The following is a 23,104-nucleotide window of genomic DNA, read 5'->3' as shown; positions in this document are numbered from 1 at the left end:
TAAATCTTAAAAAAAAAAAAAAAACAAATGCAGAAGCTCAGACAACAGTTCCCAACCCCTGCCAGCTGAAGGTTCTTGTTTGCCTGAGTTCTGGACTTCCTAACCCAGGCAAAATGGAGGACCCCAGACTGGGCTCAGCTTGCTTGTCCCAGGAAATGGACCCTCCAGAGCAGCTAGGTGGCCATGCAAGAGGTTCTCTGTCCCTCTGCCTAGCAGATGTGGTGGAGACTAATAGGGGGCTGCCATCTGATTTAATTACCTAGATGGGAAGTTGGCTGGGGAACCCAGTCTTAAGTAGAGATTAATGACTCCATTATCTTCCTGGGCAATCTTCCCACATGGGCCCCCACCTGGAATGTAGATGTAATGTATAAATAAAGTCTCTGTTCTGAGGAGAGCACATTTTCCATTGTCTCTAGATGGGAATTTGCCCCCAGGAAACCTTGGTTCAAATCCAGAACATGTCTGTGTTTAGCTGAAGGAGCTGATCCTTTTGGGGGCCTGTGTGTCACAGGCCTCCTGGGCGCTAGTTGAGACTTTTTTAAATTTAAAAATTTTTTTTTATTGTTTTAGTTGAGGTTTGTTTTTTTTTTTAATTTTTTTTTATAGAGGCATGTTTTTTATTTATTTACTTATTTGTTTGTTTTTGCTTGTTCATAACATACATGCACTGGGTACAGTCAGAAGCGCGGGAGGGTGAGAGAATTCACCAGAGCCAGAGCGGGGAGCAGAGCAGGCAGAAGGACTGAAGTACACTGCTGAGGGGAGCAGCGGGCGGCAGGAGAGGTCTGCGCGCCATGTGGGACCCTCCTTCGGTGGCCGGGGAGCAGCCGGGGATCGAACCGGCGCCGCTGAGGCCGCGGGCAGCTTCGCAACCCAGCGCTCCACCGCTGCGCCACCGGGGAGGCCCTTAGTTGAGGTTTGAGGGCAAAAAATGTATTGCTCTTTCCTTAAACTCATAAGTAACACATGCTTGTTGTAACAGTTTACAATAGAAAGCTGAGTGCAATATGGTGATAATACACCAGGATGAGGACCCTCTACTCACAAATACAAACAAAGTAAACCAACACTACTTAACTAAAAAAAAAAAAAAAAACCATAAAAATAAATTAATTAAATATTTTATTATAAAAGAATAAAGTCACATCCTTCCAAGTCCCTTCACCCTTTCCCACCCCCTTTTCAGTTCTCTGGAGGCAATCACATAACTTTTTTTTTTCACATTTATTTGAAGAGGTAATACAGGCACGAAACATTTCAGAAGAAATTTGCTACTGTTCTACCAGTTCCTATCTCCAAAGACAACCACTCTTACTAATTTATTACATCCCCTTCTAGAGACACATTATACAGATGTCATCATTTAACACAAAGATCCTTAAAAAATAAAATAGAAATGATAACTGTAAACATTGTTAGAGGTCTTTCTTTTTCACCTGTGCTGTCTTTCGAAGATCTTCCATATCATTATGAAATGCTACACCAGGAGATAGAGCAACTGGGGGATTTCAGGTGAGAGGCCAGAGCTGCTTTCCAGGAAAATCCTTTTGGTAGACAGGATTATCTGGGGACTGGGCAGAGAGGTTCTGAGAAGGAGGTGGAGTTGGGATCACCCTGAAAGACTTTTCTAGTGAAACCTGGTGTGTTGGAGGCAGAGTGGTGGCAGAGGAACTCAACCAACTGTGGGAAATTCGTTCTGGCTCCAGCAGGCTCAGCTGGCACAATGTTTTCTGGGTCTTCAGAGCTGAATGAACAGATTTGAACATCCCCCCAAGGCCCTCTTTTTCAGCTACACTGATAAAGTAGAATTTCTTCAGGCAGAAAAAGAATAAAGTAGAATTTCTTCAGGGACAGCTTTTGTTTTTGAGAAACACCGCCATCTGGTGGTATTTTTTGGCAATGCCAACATGAGGTCATATTTCCTTTGTTGCTCTAAGGCAAGATTTTCCCTCTTCAGGGACCCCTAATTTACTGGGTCCCTAGGCACCAGGCATTGTGCTTTGTGCTGGGACTCAGCAGGATCAAAGACCCTGCCTCCATGGAGCTGACGTTCTACTCGGGGTGGGTAACGTGATATGAATAATCACATATGATCTCAGACCTCGGTAATATGAGAAAATTATGGGGAGACTTGAGGGGTGGCACATGTTCATGCTGCTTGGTGATGACAGAGTGGCGTCAACCTGAAACAGCCTGAATGATCATCACTAGGATGATGGGTAAATCAACTATGGAATCCTAAGTGGAACATGGTATAAATGCAGAAGTGGAAACAGCAGTCCTGGAGACACTTTCAAGGAAGGTGTCAGGTACTGGGCTCAGGTTTGCAAGAGTTCTAGTGTCCAGTGTGGAGTTTGGGAGGTTGGACTTGTGGGTCAGGTGGAGAAGACACAGCTGCTGACCCGTCAACTCCTCAGAAGTCCCTGAGGAAGCTGCCTTCTCTTCCAGTGGTCTCCTGTGTTGTGGCCAAATCAGGTCACTGGAGCCACTGTGTCAAGCCATGCCTGGTTTCCTGCTGCCAGAGGAGCGTGCTGGCTGCGTGGAGTATCTGAGTCACCAGAGAGTGGAGTGCCAACAGTCCTTGAGTGAGTTGGGGTGTCCGGGGTGATTGTCAGTTGGAAAAGCCTGGCTGGAGGCGCTAGTGGTGGTGGTGGTGGGGTGAAAGTGGGGATGTGCCTGAAATCCTCGCTGTCCCCTTACTCACCTCTGACCTTGCCCAGCTCATCTTTTCCTGCATAGACCTCAGTTTTCCTGGGAACAGCCAGGGATCACCTGATGGAGCTGAGGAGGATACCTGGGGGATGATCATGTCTGGAAGAGGGACCAGCACTTGCAAAGGTCCTGGGGCAGGGAACAGCTGCTGTGCTCAAGGGTCAGCAAGAAGACCTTGGTGCTGGAGTGCAGGGAGACTGAGACAATCAGAAATAAGGTCAAGTATATCGGGGAAGGGTGTGGTTATGAGAGACCTGTAGGCTGTGTTAGGAGGGGGTTGGACACTCTGCATGAAGTAGGAGTCATGGACTTGAGCAGAGGATCAAGAAGATTACCTTGGGTTTTTCACAGGGTCTCTTATTGCAACTTGGAGAACCGAGTGCCGAAAGGCAAGGGGGGAATGAGGAAGATGAGCGGGAGGCTACTTCAGTGGTGCAGGTGAGGATGAAGGTGTTTGGACCAGTGTGGCAGCCCTTCAAAGTGACAGGGATGGAGACAGACCAGCATGTTTTGGGATGGTGATAAAGTCCAGCTCCTAGGCTGATGGTAGGTAATCAGCAAATATCAATGGAAAGAATAAGGTCTGAATTAAGGCTGTGGCACTGGAGATGCTATACCGGTCATTGCAGGAGACAGCAACTCAGCTCATACTAGCTCAACTGAGAAGAATTATTGGTTTACATAACTGGGAGGGGAGTTTTGAAAGAATATGACCTCAGTCGTGACTGCAGCCAAGAGGGCAAGTAATATGGCTGGGTTTGCTTTCATTCCCTCTCTCTCTCCACACACTGGTTTCATTTTCAAGCAGCCCCTCTCCGCCTGGGGAACAAGATGGCCACTAGCCGCCCACATCCTCCTGCTGAAGGACTCGTTCCTCCAGGAGCGGCCATTTCTGGAGAAGACCTCATTGGCCTGCTTGGATCCCAGGCCCATCACTGAACCAATCACTGTGAATGGGAGGACAAACTCCCATCCGAATGGTCAATATGAATCACTTGCCCACTGACATGGCGGGTGTGAGGGGTCAGGGCCGGCCACCCTGATCAATTGCTCCTCCAGGAGCCCGTAGGCTGACGGCAATATGGAACCAAGCATAAGTATTCTTAGCCATTGCTTTGTGTAACTGCCATTTTAGAATTTTAGGTTTTGCTGGGAGAAGACTGCATTCCAGAGACAGTTTGGACCCTCACTCCACCCTCACTCTCCGGTCACCAATGAGGGCGAACTTGCTGTCATTGGAGCTGCAGGTTGGAGCTGCATCTTGGCCTGGCCAGTCAGCTTAGAATGACAGCCGGGCCAAGTTGGAGAAGGCATCCTTGTAGCCAATGAGTAACTGCCAGCACAATTTAACCTTATTAAAAGACCCCTGCTTCCTTTGTTCGGGGCTCTCGGTATCTGCCACGGCGTTGGTAGGTGCCGTGAACCCGGACTCGAGTCTGAAATAAACTCCCTTTTGTGTTTGCATCAGCTGTCTTTGGGTTCTTGGAGGCTATGCTCGCTGAGTCTGCTGACCTTGGGCACAACAGGCGAGAGTTCCCCAAACAAACCGCTAACACGGGAAGAGAAAGCCTAGGAAGACCAAAGTTTCACTTTTCTCAGACTTCTGCTGAGGGGCCCGTGCCTGAGGTGTTCGGGGCACAGCTCAGAGAGGAAGGGGCTGGAGGCAGGCTTTGGGCCTTGCTAGAAGGAAACAGCCCGCTCCGTCGGCCTCCCCAGGCTGTGGCCACCAGGGGGCAGCAGCCCCACGCCGAGCCTCCAGGGTCCTGGACCAGCTCCGTCTCCTTCGGCAGGGGGCGCCATTTTCTGCTCCTTGTAGAAAAAGTTGGGTAGCAGTGAAATTTGGCATATTGAGTCTTATTTCAGATACCGTGTGTGAAATAAGCTTCCCCTTTAAAGACTTCTCATGTGGAATCATTTCTATCAGATAGGAACTTGAGTAAAACGCAGTGGAGAGCTCTTTTGGGGATTAGGTGGTTGCATTTGCTCCTAGGAGTATTATCTCTCTGACCCTCAGTTTCTTACTCTGTCAACTGGGCCAACACCTATCTCGTGGGGTTTCCTCTTCCATGGGACCAAGTGATTGACTCAGCAAAGTTTTATTTAACCAGAGTAGTCTTCTAGGAGTTGGACGAGATTTGAAGAGAACAAGCAAACATTGCTGCCTTTGAGGCTAACTTTGTGGTGGGGAGACATGGTCTTTCGGGTGCCACGCCTGGGAGAGGGTCTGGCATGTGGTGCCCTTGGTGACTTCCACGCAAACAAACTGAGTCTCTTGTAAGCAACTGTATGTGTGCTGGGTTGCCCCGAAGTCATCTACATCAGGGAGAGATAGTACCAGCCTCCTAGGGTGTGGTACAGAGCAGGTGCACTATAAATGCTCACTGTGTGGAGTAGTGTCTCCAGTGTGGCTACAGGTACTGTGTCCAGCTCCTGCTAGGGGCCATTCCAGAGGGCTGCTGCCTGATGAGGACACCCCATGCCCGAGGGACCAGGTATCTGACTTAGGGCCACATGGTCTGTGTGAGGTGTGAGCAGACTGCCCAGGATGCCAGGAGCCGGTACTGCTATGGAGACAGTGGCGGGGCCAGAGGGTGAACACTGGGACTTGGGCTTGAGATTGTAGGTCCAGGGGGTCCTCTGGCTGCTAGCGGGAGAGATACGGGTGCTACAAGCAGAAGAGGCTGCTCCCTGGTCAGGGTTGGACCCACCAGGGCCCTGGTCCCAGTGCCCGAGCATCTGCTCCTGCCGCTTCCAACTGTGCGGCCTTGGGCAACTATCCTGACCTCTCCAAACCCCAATTTCCTCATTTGAAAATATAGATAATAAGCGCACCTCCTCATGGGGCAAGGTGAAGGTTAAGTGAGACTGTCCAAGTCAACTTAGCATAGCACTTGGCATTTAGAAAGTGTTCTAGAAAAGGGTGCTGGCCTTATTATTACATCCTCACAAGCCAAGTTTTAGGTTATCCTCAGTTTATAGATGGGGAAACTGAGACTCAGAGAGCCAGTGTGACTTAGTTCAGTTTACACTGCAGCCTTTGACCTGGGCTTAGTTAACATCAGCCCCTTAGACAGTTTACCACCAGAAAGGTGTCTTGGAAAGCACTTAACATACTAATTGTAATAATATGCTAATATTCATTGAGTGTTTACTATGTGTCAGGGGTTAATATACATTTTCATGTTTATTCATTCAAACAATAAATATTTGTTGAAAATTTAGTATTGAGCATGTGCCAGGTAAAGTTTTGGACACTGGGGAGATGATGTGTTTAAGGCAGATGTGGTCCTTCTCATATGGAGACAATATTGACAAATATCTGTAGTTTTTCCATATAGGAAATAAGTGTTAGGAAAGAAAGCAGAATGAAAGGCCAATCCTGGGGGTTGTTATTATGAAAACATAGTTGAGAAAGGTGACATTAAGGAGGTGACATTTGAACAGAGACCTGGAGGAAAATGTGGGAAATAGCCATGTGGATCTCCAGGGGGAAGGGCATTCCAGGCAGAGGGAACAGCATGTGCAAAGGTCCTGAGGCAGGAATGTGCTTCTATTGTGGTTGGAATGGAGTGAGTGAGGGGCACATAGGAGGAGGGGGCGACATAATGCGTGCTAGTACTCCATTGAAGCATTCTAAGAACCCACAGAAGATGTTTTTAGGACCCCACTCTCCAGAGGTACCCAAGGTCACATACTTAGCAAGTAGCAGAAATGGTATTGAACCTAAATGACCGCACCCCTAAATGACTCAAATCCTAAAGTCAAATCCTAAAGTCTGGTTGAGACTGTTTCCCACTGACAGTGCTTTTCCAGGACAGAGATGACTGTACTGTTGGAGTGAGGGTTCTGTTCAGGGAGGAATTCTCCCATTTCCCAGCGTGTTCATTTCCTTCCTTTTAAAATTGAACAGTCCTTGGCCTCCCTGGTGGCACAGGCGGTTGAGCGCAGCGCTGTGAAGCTGGCCACAGCCTCTGCAGCACAGGTTCGATCCTGGCCAGCCAGGGAGAAGCCCACATGGCGCAGCAGACCTCTCCTGTCTCGCCCGCTGCTCCCCTCAGCAGTGTACTTTGGTCTGTCTGCCTGTTCTGCTCCCCGCTCTGTCTCTAGTGAATCCTCTCACCCTCCCACACATCTGGCCTGTACCCTGGTTCTTGTATGCATGAATAAATAAATGTTAAAAAAAAAATTGAACAGCCCTGTTTCCTGCAAACCCAGTGCAGGGAATGCTGGTGCCAGGTGGGGCGTTGGGGACACAGGTATCTGAATAAGAGGCAATGGGACTGCACAGATCTGAATTCAAACCCCACCTCTGGCCCTGATTACCTGTGACTCTGGGCAAGCCCTCCAACTACCCCTCACTGTCCCCAACACTAAGATTGTGGGCAAAGTCTCAAGCCCTTGGCACAGCTCCTCTCATCGGCACCCAGTAGCAAGAGCTGCTGTTGTCATGTCTGACTTATGAAACTTATGAAACTTTCTCAAACTTATAGTTTGAGAAAATGTTACATAATGGATGTGATGGACCTGCTACATAGTAGGTGCTCATTAAATAAATGGCAGACAATATTATCACACCCTAGGGAGGCCGTCACTCTCTACCCTCCTCCAACCTCTCCACTTCATCTCAGTCCTAGACCTGAGCTTTTTCCATTTGATAGTCTTTCTTTTTTCTTTTTTTTTCTTTTTTGAAACTTAAAGAAAAATTTATTGAAGATCTGAAAAACAACTCCTAAAAGACTGACTTTTCCAGAAAACTGCAGCGGCACCGCGCGCTGCGTCTACCGTGTGAAGCGTGCACCAGACACAAACACGACACCAGGGGACAGGCCACCACCTTCACGGTCTGAGCGGGGAGACGCCGGCGGCGCGGGCTGCGGGCGGCGCTGCAGGCCTCGAGCGGGCAGCCCGACAGCGCGGTCGGCTGCGCGCGGACGTGACCTTTGGCACTAGCAACCGGGGCGTTTGTCGTGAGCGAGGACACAGCATGAAAGTGCGCAGTGTCACGGGGACGGGGCCACCAGCACTCAGAAGCAGAGCTTGGCCGCGCGGCGGTGGGCAGGACAGCGCCGCTCCGCGCCCTCCACGGGCACCCGGGAGTGGGGTGGGGGGCAGCTTTGAAATGGAGAGAGAGGAAAGGAGCGGAAACCCCTTTTATTTTCTCTGTTTAAAATCAAACAGGAAACGAACACCAACTCTGTCACACGCTAACATGGTCAAGGTACGTCGTCTATACAAGAGGAGGGCCGGGGAAGAGCGTGCTGCGCGGGCGAGGGCGTCACACCGCCTTCAGGTGGTTCTCGGGCGGGGCCACCTCGTAGTCGCTGGCGCTGAACAGAGCCGCCGAGTTCCTCGCCAGATACTTGAGGAAATCGTGAAGATAGCTGAGCAACAGCGCCAGGCTCTTCTCATCCAGGGGCGTGTAGGCCAGCATCGCGCCGATGCGCACGAAGAGCCGCAGCAGGTGTGGCGCCCCGTGCACCTGGGACATGGGCGCGTCAGGGTGGTCGGCCAGGATCTCGGCGTACTGCGGCCTCTCGAACTTGTAGAGCAGCTGCGTGCCCAGCATGACGTTGAAGTATTCCTTGATCCCCGCCACCACCTCGTTCACCGCGTATTCCTTGTTATCTGTGTTTCCCCGGGACTTCTTGTAATTCGCGTAATCCTCCAGAATGGAGTCCACGTTCTTCTTGGCGGGAAGGTAGAAGAGCTGCTTTTGCCGCGTGATCAAGTCCCAGTCGTCGACGAGCCACGGCTTCAGCTCCTCGGGGATTTTCACTTTGACTTCGACCCTGTTCACAAAGGCCTCCTGGTTCTCAACAGTAGGATCTACTCGGGCCCTCTTCTTCCGAGGAGGCTGGGGCGTCTCGCTGGTACTGCCACCATCTCCGTTTCCAGGAGCTTTTTGTTTGTTCTTTTTTGTCTTCACGTCCACGCTTTTCTGCTGCAGACTCTATGTCTTCTTCCCTGGGGCAGCCCCTCGCATCTTGCCCTCCGCATACTGCTCCTGGTTGGCCTTCTGAAGCTCCCGCTGCTTCTGCAGGTTGGTGTCCACGTACTTGAGCACTCTGCTCTCGGGAACCCACTCATCCCAGTTTTTATTCCAGCCGCTGTAATGTATGAAGTATTTCACTTGCTTGTCCTTTATGGCGACCTTCACGCACTTGGCTTCGTAGAGGAGAGGCCCGTGGAAACACAGCACCCGCTCACCCTCCTGGAATTTAGGCTTCGGGTCCTGCTTCGGCGCCATTTATGAGTGATTCGCGCCTCCCCCAGTCCCGCCGCCGACTGCCGCCCCCTGCGCCCCTCCGCCGGCTCTACATCCCGGGCGCGACTCGACAGCGCCGCCGACCTCACCCTTGATAGTCTTTCTTTGGGCTAGATACTACTTCTTAGAGCCTCAGTTTATTGATCCATCTTGGGATAAGGCTTTGTAGCCTTAAGACTCTGATGAATGCCACATTTCTCTTTTTGGATGCAAATACTTTGGGATCACGGGACACTTGGTGAGGCTGAGATGAGGGTCAGCCAGCCAGCACAGGAGAGAAAGGGAGCATGGGGAGGTTAAGCAACTTGCCAGGTTTGCTCAGAAAGGGTGTGAGAGCACCGCCTCAGCAGACCCAAGACTTCCACGAGAGATGGGCAGGCGTGGAAAGGAGAGCCAAGGCTGTGCCAGAGCGAGAGGCATCTCCTCGCTTCTACCCCACCCGGAGAAACTCACAGAACAGGTGACAGAATTGGTGATGGGGCCATGAGCTCACCAGGCAGGATGGGCAGAAACGAGGATAACAGCGAGTGTGGAGCTGAGCTGTGAGACGGATCCTTTCCCTGGGCAGCTGGCAAGGATGGGCATGTGAAGGGCCTGGGCTGGGGAGGGATTAGCTTGTCAGTCCACGATTTTAGGAGGCTGATGTAGCCTGAGCAATGTCTCTGAGTTTGGGACAAGCAGAGGAAACACCTGCTGTGCTCACGTGCCTACTATGTGCTGGTGCCAAAGGGGGACTTGCCCCATGAGCTCACTTAGGCATCTCAAGCCCTGTGGAGACAAGGGCATTGGCCAGCATCATGGTACATGATGTGATGGACCTGCTACATAGTAGGCGCTCATTAAATAAATGGCAGACAATATTATCACGCCCTAGGGAGGCCGTCACTCTCTACCCCCCTCCAACCTCTCCACCTCATCTCAGTGACTAAAGTGACTTTAAATCTTATCCTTGGTGAAGCGCCTACTACGTGCCGACCACTGTTCTAAGCACATCTTCATCTGTGCTTAGAACAGTGCCTGGCGCATAACAGCACATCATCAGTGTTTGTCCTTTCTGTTACTATTTTGTATTTTTAAAAGTTTGATTTTTTTAAAAAAAAGTTTCAGGGAATTGACTGAAACATATGAGCAGGTTAACAAATGTTTGGAAAGGAGAAATATCAGGTAGTCACTGTCTGGACAATGAGTAGAACCTGATCCGTCCCCAGCCCCACCATGTGCCCTGTCTTCACCACCAACCCTCCCCATGAAGGGGAGCCCCGTCCCGACTTTCATGGGGATCCAGAGTACAGTTTTCTTTATAACTTCACTCATTTTGGTGTGGATCCCTAACCACTGCGGTTTAATTTTGCCTTTTTCAAACTTCATGTAGATAAAATCAGTGGGATGTACCTTTTAGAATGCGGCTGCTTCTGCGGAGCCTGAGGTTGCTAAGGCTCATCCATGTGCTTGCCTGGGGGCATCAAAGTTTCACGCTTTTTATCGAAATGGTTCCCTATGATGGTCACGGTCATTTTGATTTGCTCTGCACATGGCGTCTCATAGAAGCCGCCCAGCTCTTCAAGCGGCATGAGCGCGGCTACCTCTGTTCTCCCCTGAGGAGTTGGGAGCTGGGTCACCGCGCCCCTGAGCCCAGAGCCTGAGCTTGCAGCCACTGCCCTGTGTTGCCACCCGGCACAGGAGAGAAAGGTAGCATGGGGAGGTTGAGCAACTTGCCAGGTTTGCCCAGAAAGGGTGTGAGCACCACCTCAGCAGACCCAAGTAGCTGCATTCAGACTACTCTTTGCCACCTCTGGGGTCAGCACTTTGTGGCCGCCCCAAGGCCAACTTTTCCATTAGACTTCTAGATTTTAGGGTCCATGAAAATGCTTTAACTTTAACTTCTTTTAAAATCAGAAGGAGGGCCTCACTGTTGGCACAAGGGGTTAGGATGCAACCTATGAAGCTGTCCGTAGCCACTGTAGCACGAGTTCCATCCCCGGCCAGGGAGCTCCCCACATGGCGCAGCAGACCTCTCCTGACTCACCCGCTGCTCCCCTCAGCAGTGTATTTCAGTCAGTCTGCCTGTTCTGTGCCCCACTCTGTCTCTGGTGAGTCCTCTTACCCCACACATCTGTACCCCAGTTCTTGTGTGCATCAATAAATAAATCTTTAAAAAAATAAAATCAGAAGGAAAACAACAACAATAATAATGATAATAACAATGTAGTAATGAAAATCTAACAAGAAATCCAGTCTGTATTTGTCTTGATACAAAGCATTCGTAAACTAGGGTTTAAAATAATTTTGGCATGGAGAGAGGGACCACGAAGGCCAGCATCACTGGAGCGTAGAGAAGTCCTAATGTGACTTCTCTTGCAGGAACCAGCTGCTGCTGTGGCCAGCGATCAGCCACCCCCAGTGCAGTGGGACCCAGGAGCAGCTGGGGTGGCCCCAGCTCCGGGATTGCTCCCGCCCTGAGGTCCACAGCCTCATCTTCATCTAGATCCAGATCCTCTCTTTGTGAAGCCTCCCTGGGGGCAGGGAGACCCCAGCATTGGGATCCTGCAGGATGAGGGAAAGGGGAGAAATGCGCAAGTGTGAGATGGAAGGAGCAAGCCGTGTCCTCATGTGGACACTGAAGACACCATGACCGTCAGTCTCTGCTCCGTGCCGCCGAATTACAGCCTTGCTGCTAGCTCTGTCTGGTTCTCAGCTTCCCAAACTGCATCTCCTGGACACACTGTCATGACTTTTTTTCTTTTTAAGATTTATTTATTTATACAAGAACTGGTGTACAGGCCGGAGATGTGGGAGGGTGAGAGAATTCACCAGAGACAGAGCAGGGAGCAGAACAGGCAGGTGGACTGAAAACACTGCTGAGGAGAGTAGCGGGCAAGGCAGGAGAGGTCTGCTGCACCATGTGGGTATCTCCCCAGCTGGCTGGGGATCGAACTCGTGCTGCAGAGGTGCGGACAGCTTCACAGGGCTGTGCTCAACCTGCTATGCCACCGGGGAGGCCCTGTCATGGCATTTTGGCCTCTTCTCTTTACCTAAACACTTACTCTTTGACTGTCCAACACCCCCACTTTTTAAACTTAAGTAAACACATTCTATCTATCTATCTATCTATCTATCTATCTATCTATCTATCTATCTATCTATCTATCAATCAAGATTTATTTATTTATGAATACAAGAACTGGGGTACAGGCCAGAGGTGTGGGGGGGTGGTGAGAGGATTCACCAGACACAGAGTGGGGAACAGAACAGGCAGATTGACTGAAATACACTGCTGAGGGGAGCAGTGGGCAAGTCAGGAGAGGTCTGCTGTGCCACGTGGGCAGCTCCCTGGCCGGGGATCAAACTCGTGATGCAGTGGCTGGGCATAGCTGCATAGGTTGCGTCTCAACTCCTTGCACCACCAGGGAAGCCCAGTAAATGCATTTTATTTTTATTATTATTTTTTAAAGATTTATTTATTTATGCATACAAGAGCTGGGGTACAGGCCAGAGATGTGGGGGGTGAGAGGATTCACCAGAGACAGAGTGGGGCACAGAACAGGCAGATCAACGGAAGTACACTGCTGAGGGGAGCAGCGGGCGAGTCAGGAGAGGTCTGCTGTGCCGTGTGGGTTGCTCCCTGGCCGGGGATTGAACTCGTGCTGCAGAGGCTGTTTGCTTCATAGTGCAGAGCTTAACCCCTTGTGCCATGAGGGAGGTCCCAGTAAACGCATTTTAAAAGGAAACATGTATTTAAGTATTATACTTAAATACTTGTGTTTCAAGAGGAAAGGTTTTATCACAATGAAAACAATTTATTACAATGAAATGAAATAATTGTAGCAAATGTTCTTTAAGCACCTCCAGTGTGCTAAACTCTTTACACATATTGACTCATTGCATCCTGAGTTAGGTGATGTTATTACCACCCCGCCCCCCATTTCACATGTGAGGAAATTGAGGCACAGAGAGGTTAAGTGCCTTGCCTGAGGCCACACAGCTCAGTGAGCGTCAGGGTGGGGATTTGGACCTGTACTAGTGCATCAGCCCCACAAGAGCAGGGCTTTCGGTGGTCTTATTCACTGCCCTGGCCTCTGTGCCTGGAGAAGTGCCTGGCACCATACTGAGTGCCAACAAACATAAGTGTTTGTTGAATCCACAAAGGAGTGAACAGGTGAGAGGTGAGTTGCCATCATCAGAAAAACATTAGAAAAATAAATACAGCAGGAACCTTGCAAACCTTGCTAGGTGTTGATGCCGCCCACAGAGCGAAGCGTGGTTCCTGCTTTCCCCTGTTCACATAGACAAGAGCTCTAGTACCTAATGGATGCTAGACTTGAAAAGGGGGCCAATTTTGCCTCTTTGGGAGTTCTTCCTGTGTTTTTCTTCAAAACTTTAATTGAGATATAATCTGCAGACCATGCCATTCACTCATTTAAAGTGTACAAGTCAATCCCATCTAGTGTATTCACATAGGATTGTATACATAGGATTGTATAACCTTCTCACAGTCTAATTTTGGCACATTTTTCATCCCTCTGGAAAGATTCTCGTACCCATTAGCGGTTGCTCCCTGCTCATCAGACCCCTCCAGCAGCCACTGACCTACTTTCTGTCTCAATGATTTGCCTCTTCTGGACATTCTTCATAAATGGAATTATACAAATTGCTTTTTGTGTCTGGTTTCTTTCACTTAGCACAGACTTTCAAGGCTTATTCCTCTCATCAGTGTTCAAGTATTAGTCCCCTCTTTCTGGAAGCACTGCTGTAATGGATCAGGAACTTTGGGATATGCAGGGCGGTCACTCCCAGGCCTTGCTGACCTAGCCTTTCCTGCCTTTGGGCCCAGGTGCCCACAGGATGAGGTTGAGGTGTCGGGGGGTGGTGTCCCTCAGCTGTCCTTGGGGCTGGGCAGGAGCCAGCCCACATGTGGCTGCCACTCAGTCCTGAGCCAGGACTCTCGTGTGGCGCGTGCCCTTGGGAATCTGCCCAGCCCCTGCCTCTGGCGGTGTGAGTCCCTGGGAAGCGGTTGGGCAGTGCCAGGAAGGGCTGGTCTGGGGTGAAGAGTTGAGGGCAGTAGAGGGGAGAGAGTGCACACCAGCCAGGCGGCCAGAGACAGGCCTGCCTACAAAGCCGGCCAGGGTCCTGGAAGCCAGATTTTGTGGCCTCTGCCCATACTTGTTCTGACCATAGGACAGTGTGTCATGATCTCGCCCCTCGCATATTTGTCTGCTGTCTCCCCAAGCAGATCCAAGTGCCCGAAGAGGCCCTGTTCTGAGTTATTAGCTTTTCAGATCCCCACTTAGCTACCACTTTTTTTCCCCAGCCTGGGCTGGGGAAGGAGGACAGTGGTGGCGACAGCTTGATCGCCGGTATCCAGACAGCTGAGTCACCTCTTGGCTACCTGAAATGGAACCTTGACCTTGAGTGCTCTCTCTGGGGCATGTGGCTGGATTTGATCTAGAGTCAGGGAATCTTCTGGAGGCGGGGAGGTGTATCCATCTGGATGATTCTTAAAAAAAATAAATAAAAAGGCTTGAAAGAGGCCTAATTTTGTCTCCTTGTGTTGAGGATGAAGGCAGAGAGTTGTGAGTGAGGTTCCTGGATCCTGGGCCCAAGCAAAACATCTCAAGTCAAGGTCCTTTGCAGGGGTGAGTGAAAAAACTCAACTGACTTTAGCAAAAAAGGCAACTGATTGGCTCATGTGATTAGAAATCTCCAGGATAGATACTTGAAGGCAATTCAGGTATGGCTTGATCCAGGGTTTTGGAAGCTGAGCTGTTATATCACTTTCTATTTGCCTTGTTCTCCATGCTGGCTTCATTCTTAGGCATCTTGTAGTAGCAAAAAAGGCCATTAGGAACTCTGGGGTTTCTCAGTTCCACATCACCAGAGCCTGTCATTTCCAAGGCCTCCAATGGCCTCAGTTGAAGTTCTGGCTCGTCTCACGTGCTCATTTATGAACCAATCAGGTGGTGAGAAATGCGCTACTCTGATTGGCTGGGGCTGGGCCTGGGGGACATCCCTCTAGGTGGGGGAAAGATCAGTCTGAATTGACCCACATGGACCAAGAGCGGAGAAGACTCTTGGCAACTCAAAGAAAACTTAGGTTTCCTTGGAAATCCAAAGACAACTCAGAGTGTTCATGCAGAAGCAGTAGGAGTGGGGACTGGGCAGGCCCCAGACAACAGACATTGTCCTCATGGGAGGTGGGGGGGGCTACCGTGTAGTTATCTGACTTTGCCACCAACTGGCTGCGTGATCTTGAGCGAGCCCCTTCCCCTTTCAGAGCCCCAGTTTCCCCCTCTGTACGGAGACGATCTCTCTGGACTCATTCAACTCTGAACTTCTGAGGCCAACAGATTTCGCTTAACAAATGGCCCAGCCTCCTCACTGAACAGACCCCAGCTAGGGCTTAGAAACGCATGGTCTTTAAAACCCTGGGCTTGAACTCAGGGCTGGACTCCCAGCTTCCCATTTCTGCCCATCCCACAGGGTACAGCCTGTGATGGTGGGAGGGGAGGGCTCCAAGGAGGGCTTTTTGCACATCCCCAGTGTTCTCCATCTATAATTGGCTCTAAATGAAATGATCTCATCCCTGAACAGTGAGGGAGAAGGATGGTGGTGGTGGGGGCTGGGCAACAGCTCACTGGCAGCATCTGACATAGTTTGTGACTAACCCGTTTCCCAGAGAGAGAGAGAGCGAGAGAGAGAGCGAGAGAGAGAGAGAGAGAGAGAGAGAGAGAGAGAGAGAGAGAGAGAGAGAGAGAGAGAGCGCGAGAGAGAGCTCTCTCGACAACTACATAACATTTTGAAAAAAATGTCTTGGCAATTGATTGAGGAAGCTCCAGCACTTGGGGCCCAAGACCTTTCTGTCCTCTGTCCAAACCAGGGGGCCTCCTGCCTATCGCTCACAGGTCAACTTGCCCACCTGTCACGTCAACCCCGGTGGGAGAGGAGCAGAACATGGTCAATCCATGAAGCCCTTTATCTTGCGGGGTTTCTTGATGGGGGTTTGCAGCCGGCTGAGCTCATTTAAATGCCCATACATTAATTCTGAAAGATGAGCTCCTAATCAACTTTTAAAAAGCTTGTCACAGCACCATCTGCTTGGCGTTTGTCACTATTACATTACATAAGAGGAAAGACATTTTTAAAGAATGCGGCTGCATTTAGTAATTGGATCGCCGGAGAAGAGCCAAGGCGGGGCGGATGGCACCGTGATTCAGAAATGCCACAGGCCCTTCTCCGGGGTGTGGCAGCCTCCCCAAATTCCACGCGGTCTTGGAACGAGAACTGAGGTAGCTTCTTTTCTTCTGGCCTTGCTCCCCTCTCTTACTGTCTCTCCCTTCCGCTTCCCCAGCCCCGGCCATCTCAGATCAGTTATGTCAAGCATTCCCAGCAATCAATTCTTTGACCCTCAGTTTCCTCATCTGGAAAATGGGAATAATAATCCAGTGCTGCTGTGAGGGTTAAATGCCTGGCATGCTGCCTACCACATAAATCTTGGTTGGGTAAATGGTGGGTACACGTCCATTTTCCTTTCTTTTTCCCTCCTTCCCACTTGATCCAACAAGTATCTTGAAAGCACCTACTTTAGAGGCCAGGCTGGCTTCTTGGATGAGTGACCGGGGCTGTTCCACCAGCCTCATGCTCAGATGGGCCTGGAGCTCGGCTTAAGGCTCCACCATCACCGTCTTGACCTTCTCAGTGTGTCTGAGCACAGGCCCTGCGAATTATTTAGCTGGTCCTGCCGCGGCATCTGGCATGACACTGTTTGATTGGATGGCCTGATGGTCAAAACAAGCCACTGAGTCCACATGTTAAAACCAGGAGAGTTCCCATAAAACCCTGGCCTATTTTGGAAAATACGAACATTTTGCTAACGTGGGTCCATGATCTCAAACACCGTCAACAATGGGCTGCAGCTGGGTGGGGGCTTCCTCCTGCTTCAGCCCATCCGTCCTGGGGCTCATTTATGGTGTGTCTGTGATGGAGGCTGGGGGTCTAGGCTTTGCAGCCAGGTCTGTTTTCAGCTATTTGATCTTGGACAAGGAGCTCTTTGCCTCAGTTTTCCAACTGTAAAATGGAGACGATGATGATGATGATGATGAAGATAATGAAGATAATTCCTCTCAGGGATGTGAAGATCATCCTAGCTAATATTTGTAAAGCATCTAGAACAGATGGTGTTGTTACTGCTATTCTCTCTCTCTTTTTTTTACCCTTGCCCGGCAGCCAGGGATCAAACCGGCGCTGCAGAGGCTGCGGGCAGCCTCGCAACCCAGTGCTCAACCACTGTGCCACCAGGGAGGCATAACTGCTATTCTCTTATTTTGCCTGGTGCAGAGGCAGCCCCCAGGTTTGAAGGCTGCCCTTCCAGGAGCTGGAAGCTGGGCCTGTGGTAGCTGGCTGTGAGGTCACTTCCTGCTGCTGTCTGCAGCAACATCCCTTGTCATGGTTCACTTTCTCTCCCTCTCTTTGCCATGTCGCTCTTCACGGCTTGGCTCTGCTTTCTACTAGTTATGGGCATCGTTTAGAGGAAAGGGTCTTCTGCTCCTTAAATAGGCCACATCATTCCTGCCTCAGGGCCTTTGCAGTTGCTGAATTCTGCCTGGAGTACTCTTTCCTTATATATTTGCTTGACTATCTTCTCATGCTGGTCCAACTCAAATGTCATCTCCCCAGAGAGGCCTTCCCTGAGCACCCTAAGAAAAGTGGCCCCTGCCCAGTTCCCTCCAGTCACATAAATCCACCTAGATTGTTTTCTTCCCAGAACTTGTTTGTTATCTCTCCTAGAGGGCCTGGTTTGCCTTAATCACCACTGGATCCTAGCACCTAGACCACAACTCTGCACCTGCTTAATCATTACTGGTTGAATGAATGAATGCCTGAACTTATTAGCGCTTTGTGATTACCTGTCAAACAGGACAGGAAGGGAAGAGATAGCTCAAGGTAACATAGTCAAGAGGGTGGGAAGAGAGGTAGGACCCAGGTTTCTTGCTTCAAGATTTCTGTGACCCCCAGGTGGGAACAGGATAGAACATGTAGACCTTTGGACCTACCCAGCTACTCAGAAGGGGTCAAGTGTGAAATAAAGGCCCAGAGAATAGCTTCTGGGAATGGTAAGAGGGAGCCAGGCAGTTGGGAGGAGGGACTGTTTACAGGAGCTAGCAGCCGTCTCCATGACAACCGGACAGCCTACAGCTTCCTGCGTCACGGAGGAAGAAGGTTTGTGCTTGACTGGGATATAGTGAGGACAAGGGGGGTGGGGGCTGACTGGAGAGTGGGCACCCTGAACAGCCATTTCTGGGGGAAGGCAGATTTCATTTCTGAGAGCTGCCTGAAGTCTGGAAGGGCCTGGTGATACTAAATAAGTTTATGTGCATGTGCGTGTGTTTGTGTGTGTAAGCATCTGTGTGGGGCCAGGGTCTGGTTTGATTCATGGCTTTGCCTTGTCTGCACTGTGGCGTCTTGTGCAAGTGAATTGACCTCTCAGGGCCTTAACTTTCCTCCCATGTGAGTTAGGAACAGACAGACAGAGTACTTTAGGGGCAATGAAATGAGATGCCATCCTTATAACTTAGATTGTACCTTGTGTTGTTACTAAGCTCTTGAAATCAACTTGCATCTGACTCTAGGTTGCTTTCCTGCTGGGATGGGGGAAATTTAGTCTCAACCATACTTAGGGATCCCTATTTCCTTGACTTTTCCCATTCAATTAACAAATATTATTTTGAGCACCCACTGTGTGCCAGGCAATGTTCTGGAGGCTGGGAACACAGCAGACAAAGATCTCTGCCTGCATAGAACTGACATGCTTGCAGCGTAGATAGACATTAAATATGATAGAAGTTAAAATACCCATTATGTCAGATGGTTACAAGTGTTAAGGAGAAAAACAAGACAAGGTATGGGATACAGACTCTGGAGGGAGGTTGCAATTCTTGGTAGCAGTAGGAGGGGAGGGTGTCAGAATTTCACTGAGAAAGTGATCTCTGAACATAATTTGAAGGAGGTTATGTGGTTATTGATGTAAGAATACCCCAGGCAGTAGGAACAGCAAATGCAAAGGTCCTGTGGCAGGAAAGTGAGCATGTATGAGACTGTACTGTGTGGTTGTATTTCCTGGCATGTCTGCATGTGTGGTGTATGGTGTTTTTACCACTTTCGGTGCTATATGGGTGGTTATGTATCTGTGTGGGAATGGAGATGCGTATTCATGTTTGCTCATACATAGGGCTGCTGTGTCTTAGCTTGAATACTTTAGGGGGTGTTGTTTATGCAGATAACAATGGAATAGGACTTCTGGAATTGTGCAGTGCTGTGCCCTGTGCATCCATGTAGGTAAATGTAAATAGACATGTCTGTGAATATGTCCATAAATGTGTGTGTCTGGGCATTTGGATATAAGCAATAATGTTAGCATTTTGTTTATCATGGATTTTGCATTACTGTTTCTTTTTAAAAATTTGGTTTTGATTGCTCCATTTCTCCCATGACCTTTTCCCTATTCCGCACACCCCCCCCTCCATCCTGGCCCTGCTCTGCCCCAGGGATGGAAAGCAAAAGCAGAGGAGGTTTGCCTGAGGTGAGGGAAGCCTTTGCTTCTGGTTTCTTCCTGCATCTGTGCTCATCAGCCCATGACCAGAATCCAAACCCAATTCAAGCACCTTTTGTTCCTCTAAGACAAGATTTATTGAGTGCTGACTGCTTGCCAGGGACTTGCATACATTATATTTTTTTATCCTTACAAACATCCTCTTGGACAGATATTTGTTCATTCGATTGAACATATATTTATTTAACACCATCTGGTATTCTGGCTGGTCCAGCGTTGGTTCCTTATTTTTCTGCTAACAGTACTCCGGTTTTCCTTTGGGGAACCTAACCTTTCCTCCTCACAGTCCAAGTGGTTCAGTCTGGGCTTTCTGTACCCCTCCCCATAGCTCCAGGCATGTGTATGTGATCTGGGTGGCCCAATCAGCATAATCCATCCAATCCATCCCTCTGGCTCTAGAGGTTTGTTATAGGATGAGTATATGATCCAAATTGATCCAATCAGAGTGAATCTAGGGCTTTTGCTGCCCTGTTGGAAAAAAGAAGCTATCTTTCAACCAAGATTTGTAGCTGTAAGAATGAGCTAACTCTAAATCTCCAAGTAAGGGTTCATGGGATAGAGAAAAGGGAAAAAAAAAATATTGAACCATCATTACATCTATAAAGCCCCTGGATCAAGCCATTACTGAAGCTATTAACCTAAGACTTTCTAGTTCAAAAAGTTTACAATAAAAAAAAAAAAAATAGGGCCTCCCTGGTGGCCAGGTGGTTGCGCGCAGCTTTGTGAAGCTGTCTGCAGCATCTGCAGTGCTGGTTCAATCCCCAGATATTGAATAAATATCTGTGGAGTGAGAGGGCATCTGAAATCCTGTGTTTGGGCCATACATACATTATCTCTTTTAATTCAGAGCTGAAACTGTGGAGAAAGACCTGACCTTCAGGGAGGGAGGCAAGTGACCTGACCAAGGTCACACAATAGGTCAGTAGTTGGAGCTTGGATATGAATCCATGTCTCCTGAGTCTTCCATTACAGAGTCTGAGCTCTGGACACGAGAGTCTGAAGGGATAATAAACAAAAGATCCAACTCCATTTTTGACCATTGTTTTATTGTGACCTTGATCAAGTAATTTCTGCAATATGAGCCTCTGCTTCCCCATCTGTAAAATGGGGGGAACAGCAGTGCCTTCCCCATCAGATTGTCATGAGGGCTAGATGAGATCAACTGTGTAAGTGAAGTGCTTAGAACAGGGCTGGGCAGGTCGCAGAGAACATGAGCTATTATTATGATAACTTTCCTCCCTGCATGCAGCTGGCATGCTCCCTGCCTCACTGCTGGTCCCAGGCTCCCAGAGGCCCTTGGGTGGTGCCTCCATCCATCTCCTGCCAGGCGGAGACCTGGCTCACTTACCCGGGAAGCGGGCACTTAAGGAGTCGTTCCCCTAGTTTCTCTTTTAATTTTCATTACATAAATTTCACATTTCCTGGAATAGAGATCTTGAACGGCTGAACTCATTTGGAAATCAAGTCAGCAAAGGACCTCATTTATATTAATGGGCCCAGAATCTGGCTAGTGAGGAGGCGAGACAAGGATGGATGGTAGAGATTCCCAGGGTGAGCCGTGCTGGGCTGAGCTCGGACGCCGTCTTGGATGAGCAATGCCTCTTGATTTAGGCTGGGACCATTTTCTTTATGTGGGAGGCTTCTGGATGCAAGGACTGTGCAGATTCCTGGGTTAGACCCTCCAACGGCTGCCCACTGCCCTCAGAGTCAATTCTATGCTGTTCATTCACCCTGCTTGACAAGCTGCTGCCTGTTGGAGCCCGTTGACTTCTCCCGCTCCTGCCCACTTACCTGCCCACTTACCTGCTCACTCTCCTGCTCACTTACCCCTCTCCAGCCATGCTGATCTTGGGAGTGCACCTGGCTCAGGGCTTTTGCACTTGTTATGCCCTTGCCTGAAAGGCTGTTCTCCCAGTTCTTCCCGAGGCTACTCTGTTAATCAGATCTTGTCTCACCATCACCACCTCTGGGACACCTTCCCTGTCCATCTGGAGTAACACTCCCCTGTCACCCTGTATCAATACCAGCTTCATTCTCTCACAGCACTAAGCAGTAAGTAGACTACACCTTCTTGGGTACTTATTTGCCAATTTATTGGTGCTTCTTTGATGAGACTGTAAATCCCACGAGTGCGCAGTCCATGTCTGTCGTATTCACCTTTGTGTCCCTAGGACCTGGCACAGAAAAGGTGCGCAATAAATATCTGTGAAGTGAATGCCTTGATAATTCACACCCTTTTTGAGTGCCTACCCATGCCAAACTCTGCACTGGGTGCTTTAACACAGTAAAACATGTTGTCCGCGTGGAGTTCACAGTCTCGGGCTGAGAGGGGCAACCTACAGTAACTAATACTTACTGACAATGAGGACTTGACAAACAACAGCTCACTGAGTCCTCACTACAGCCCTTAGAGCTAGCTGTCACTACTTCCAGGTCACGAGGTGAAATAGCTTGTTCCTGGTCACACAGCTAGAAAGTAGAAGAGCCAGGATTTGAACCCAGGCCTTCTGGTTGCACTAGTGCTGGGTTAACCAGCACTGAGGTCAGAGGAAGTTAGACCCTGGTGCGGTGGGGCTGCAGAGGGGTGGGCTCAGGAGGCTTCAGGAGGCCAGAAAAAACCCCTTCCCCTGCCCTGATCAACACAGCCTCCTTGAAGCTATGGTGCCTTAGTCATATCTAGAATTCATTTCAACTTTACATTATAGTTTAAGAGTTTTTACTCTTTACTCTCCCCATGTCATCCACAGCTCAAATGCTAAGCAGTACATTATTCCAGTGAGGGACAGGCTGTTCACTTTGGTTGGGCTGTTGTGCTCTTGCTGGTTTTTTTTTTTTAAAGATTTATTTTATTTATTTATGCATACAAGAACTGGTGTGTAGGCCAGAGGTGTGGGGGGCAAGAGGACTCACCAGAGACAGAGTGGGGAGCAGAACAGGTGGGTCTACTGAAATACACTGCTGAGGGGAGCAGCGGGGAGACAAGAGTGGTCTACTGTGCCATGTGGGTCAGCATCCTGGCCAGGGACCAAACTCATGCCACAGTGGTTGGTGATGGTTTGATAGCACTGAGACTTTAACCCCTGCACCACCAGGGAGGCCCTGCTCTTGCTGTTTTGAGGTTCTCCTCACGCTGCCAGGAGAGCTCCTTGAGCTTAGTGGAGTGAGGAAGAGCTTACAACTTTGGCTCTGGACCTGCGTGAGAACCTCAGCTCCTCCCCTTGGCTCCAAGGGTTCTATTTGCCTGGACAAGGGACAAGGGTTTCCAAAGTCACTAAAGTGGTTACACAATAGATAACTGATGGCCTTGTTCCCTCTCCCTGCTTCATGCCTTGGTGCCAGGTGAGACATAGGTCCCCAGCCCCATGGGGCACTGAACTGACATTCTCTCCAGCTCAGCATGTCCTTGGAAATAAAGCTGGTTTTAGAAAAGAAGGAAATGTGATATTTCAACAGGCAACTAGTCACAGCGGTTGCCCCTGGAGAGGGAAAGTAGGTGTCTGAAGGATGGGGTGCCTACCCTT

At 49.5% G+C, this 23,104-nt stretch overlaps 1 protein-coding gene and 1 pseudogene across 2 annotated transcripts; one reads left to right on the top strand and one right to left on the bottom strand.

Moving 5' to 3' along the window:
- Positions 1–2,503: 2,503 nt before the first annotated feature.
- Positions 2,504–11,465, top strand: LOC311179398 (somatomedin-B and thrombospondin type-1 domain-containing protein-like; annotated as a pseudogene). The gene is made up of 3 exons: positions 2,504–2,588; positions 5,153–5,306; positions 11,342–11,465. The product of its transcript is annotated as a somatomedin-B and thrombospondin type-1 domain-containing protein-like (transcript).
- LOC311179912 (mortality factor 4-like protein 1) lies at positions 7,948–8,962 on the bottom strand (the record flags this gene model as incomplete). The annotated part of the gene is given in 2 exon segments (XM_084247526.1): positions 7,948–8,665; positions 8,669–8,962. Coding segments are annotated over 2 exon segments (969 nt in total). The 3' UTR covers positions 7,948–7,990.
- Positions 11,466–23,104: the final 11,639 nt, after the last annotated feature.

The sequence above is a fragment of the Talpa europaea genome (genome assembly GCF_964194135.1).
Source record: "Talpa europaea genome assembly, chromosome: 11".
Classification (NCBI taxonomy): domain Eukaryota; kingdom Metazoa; phylum Chordata; class Mammalia; order Eulipotyphla; family Talpidae; genus Talpa; species Talpa europaea.
Note: the sequence above shows the minus strand (reverse complement) of the source record. Positions and strands in the feature narration are given on the sequence as shown.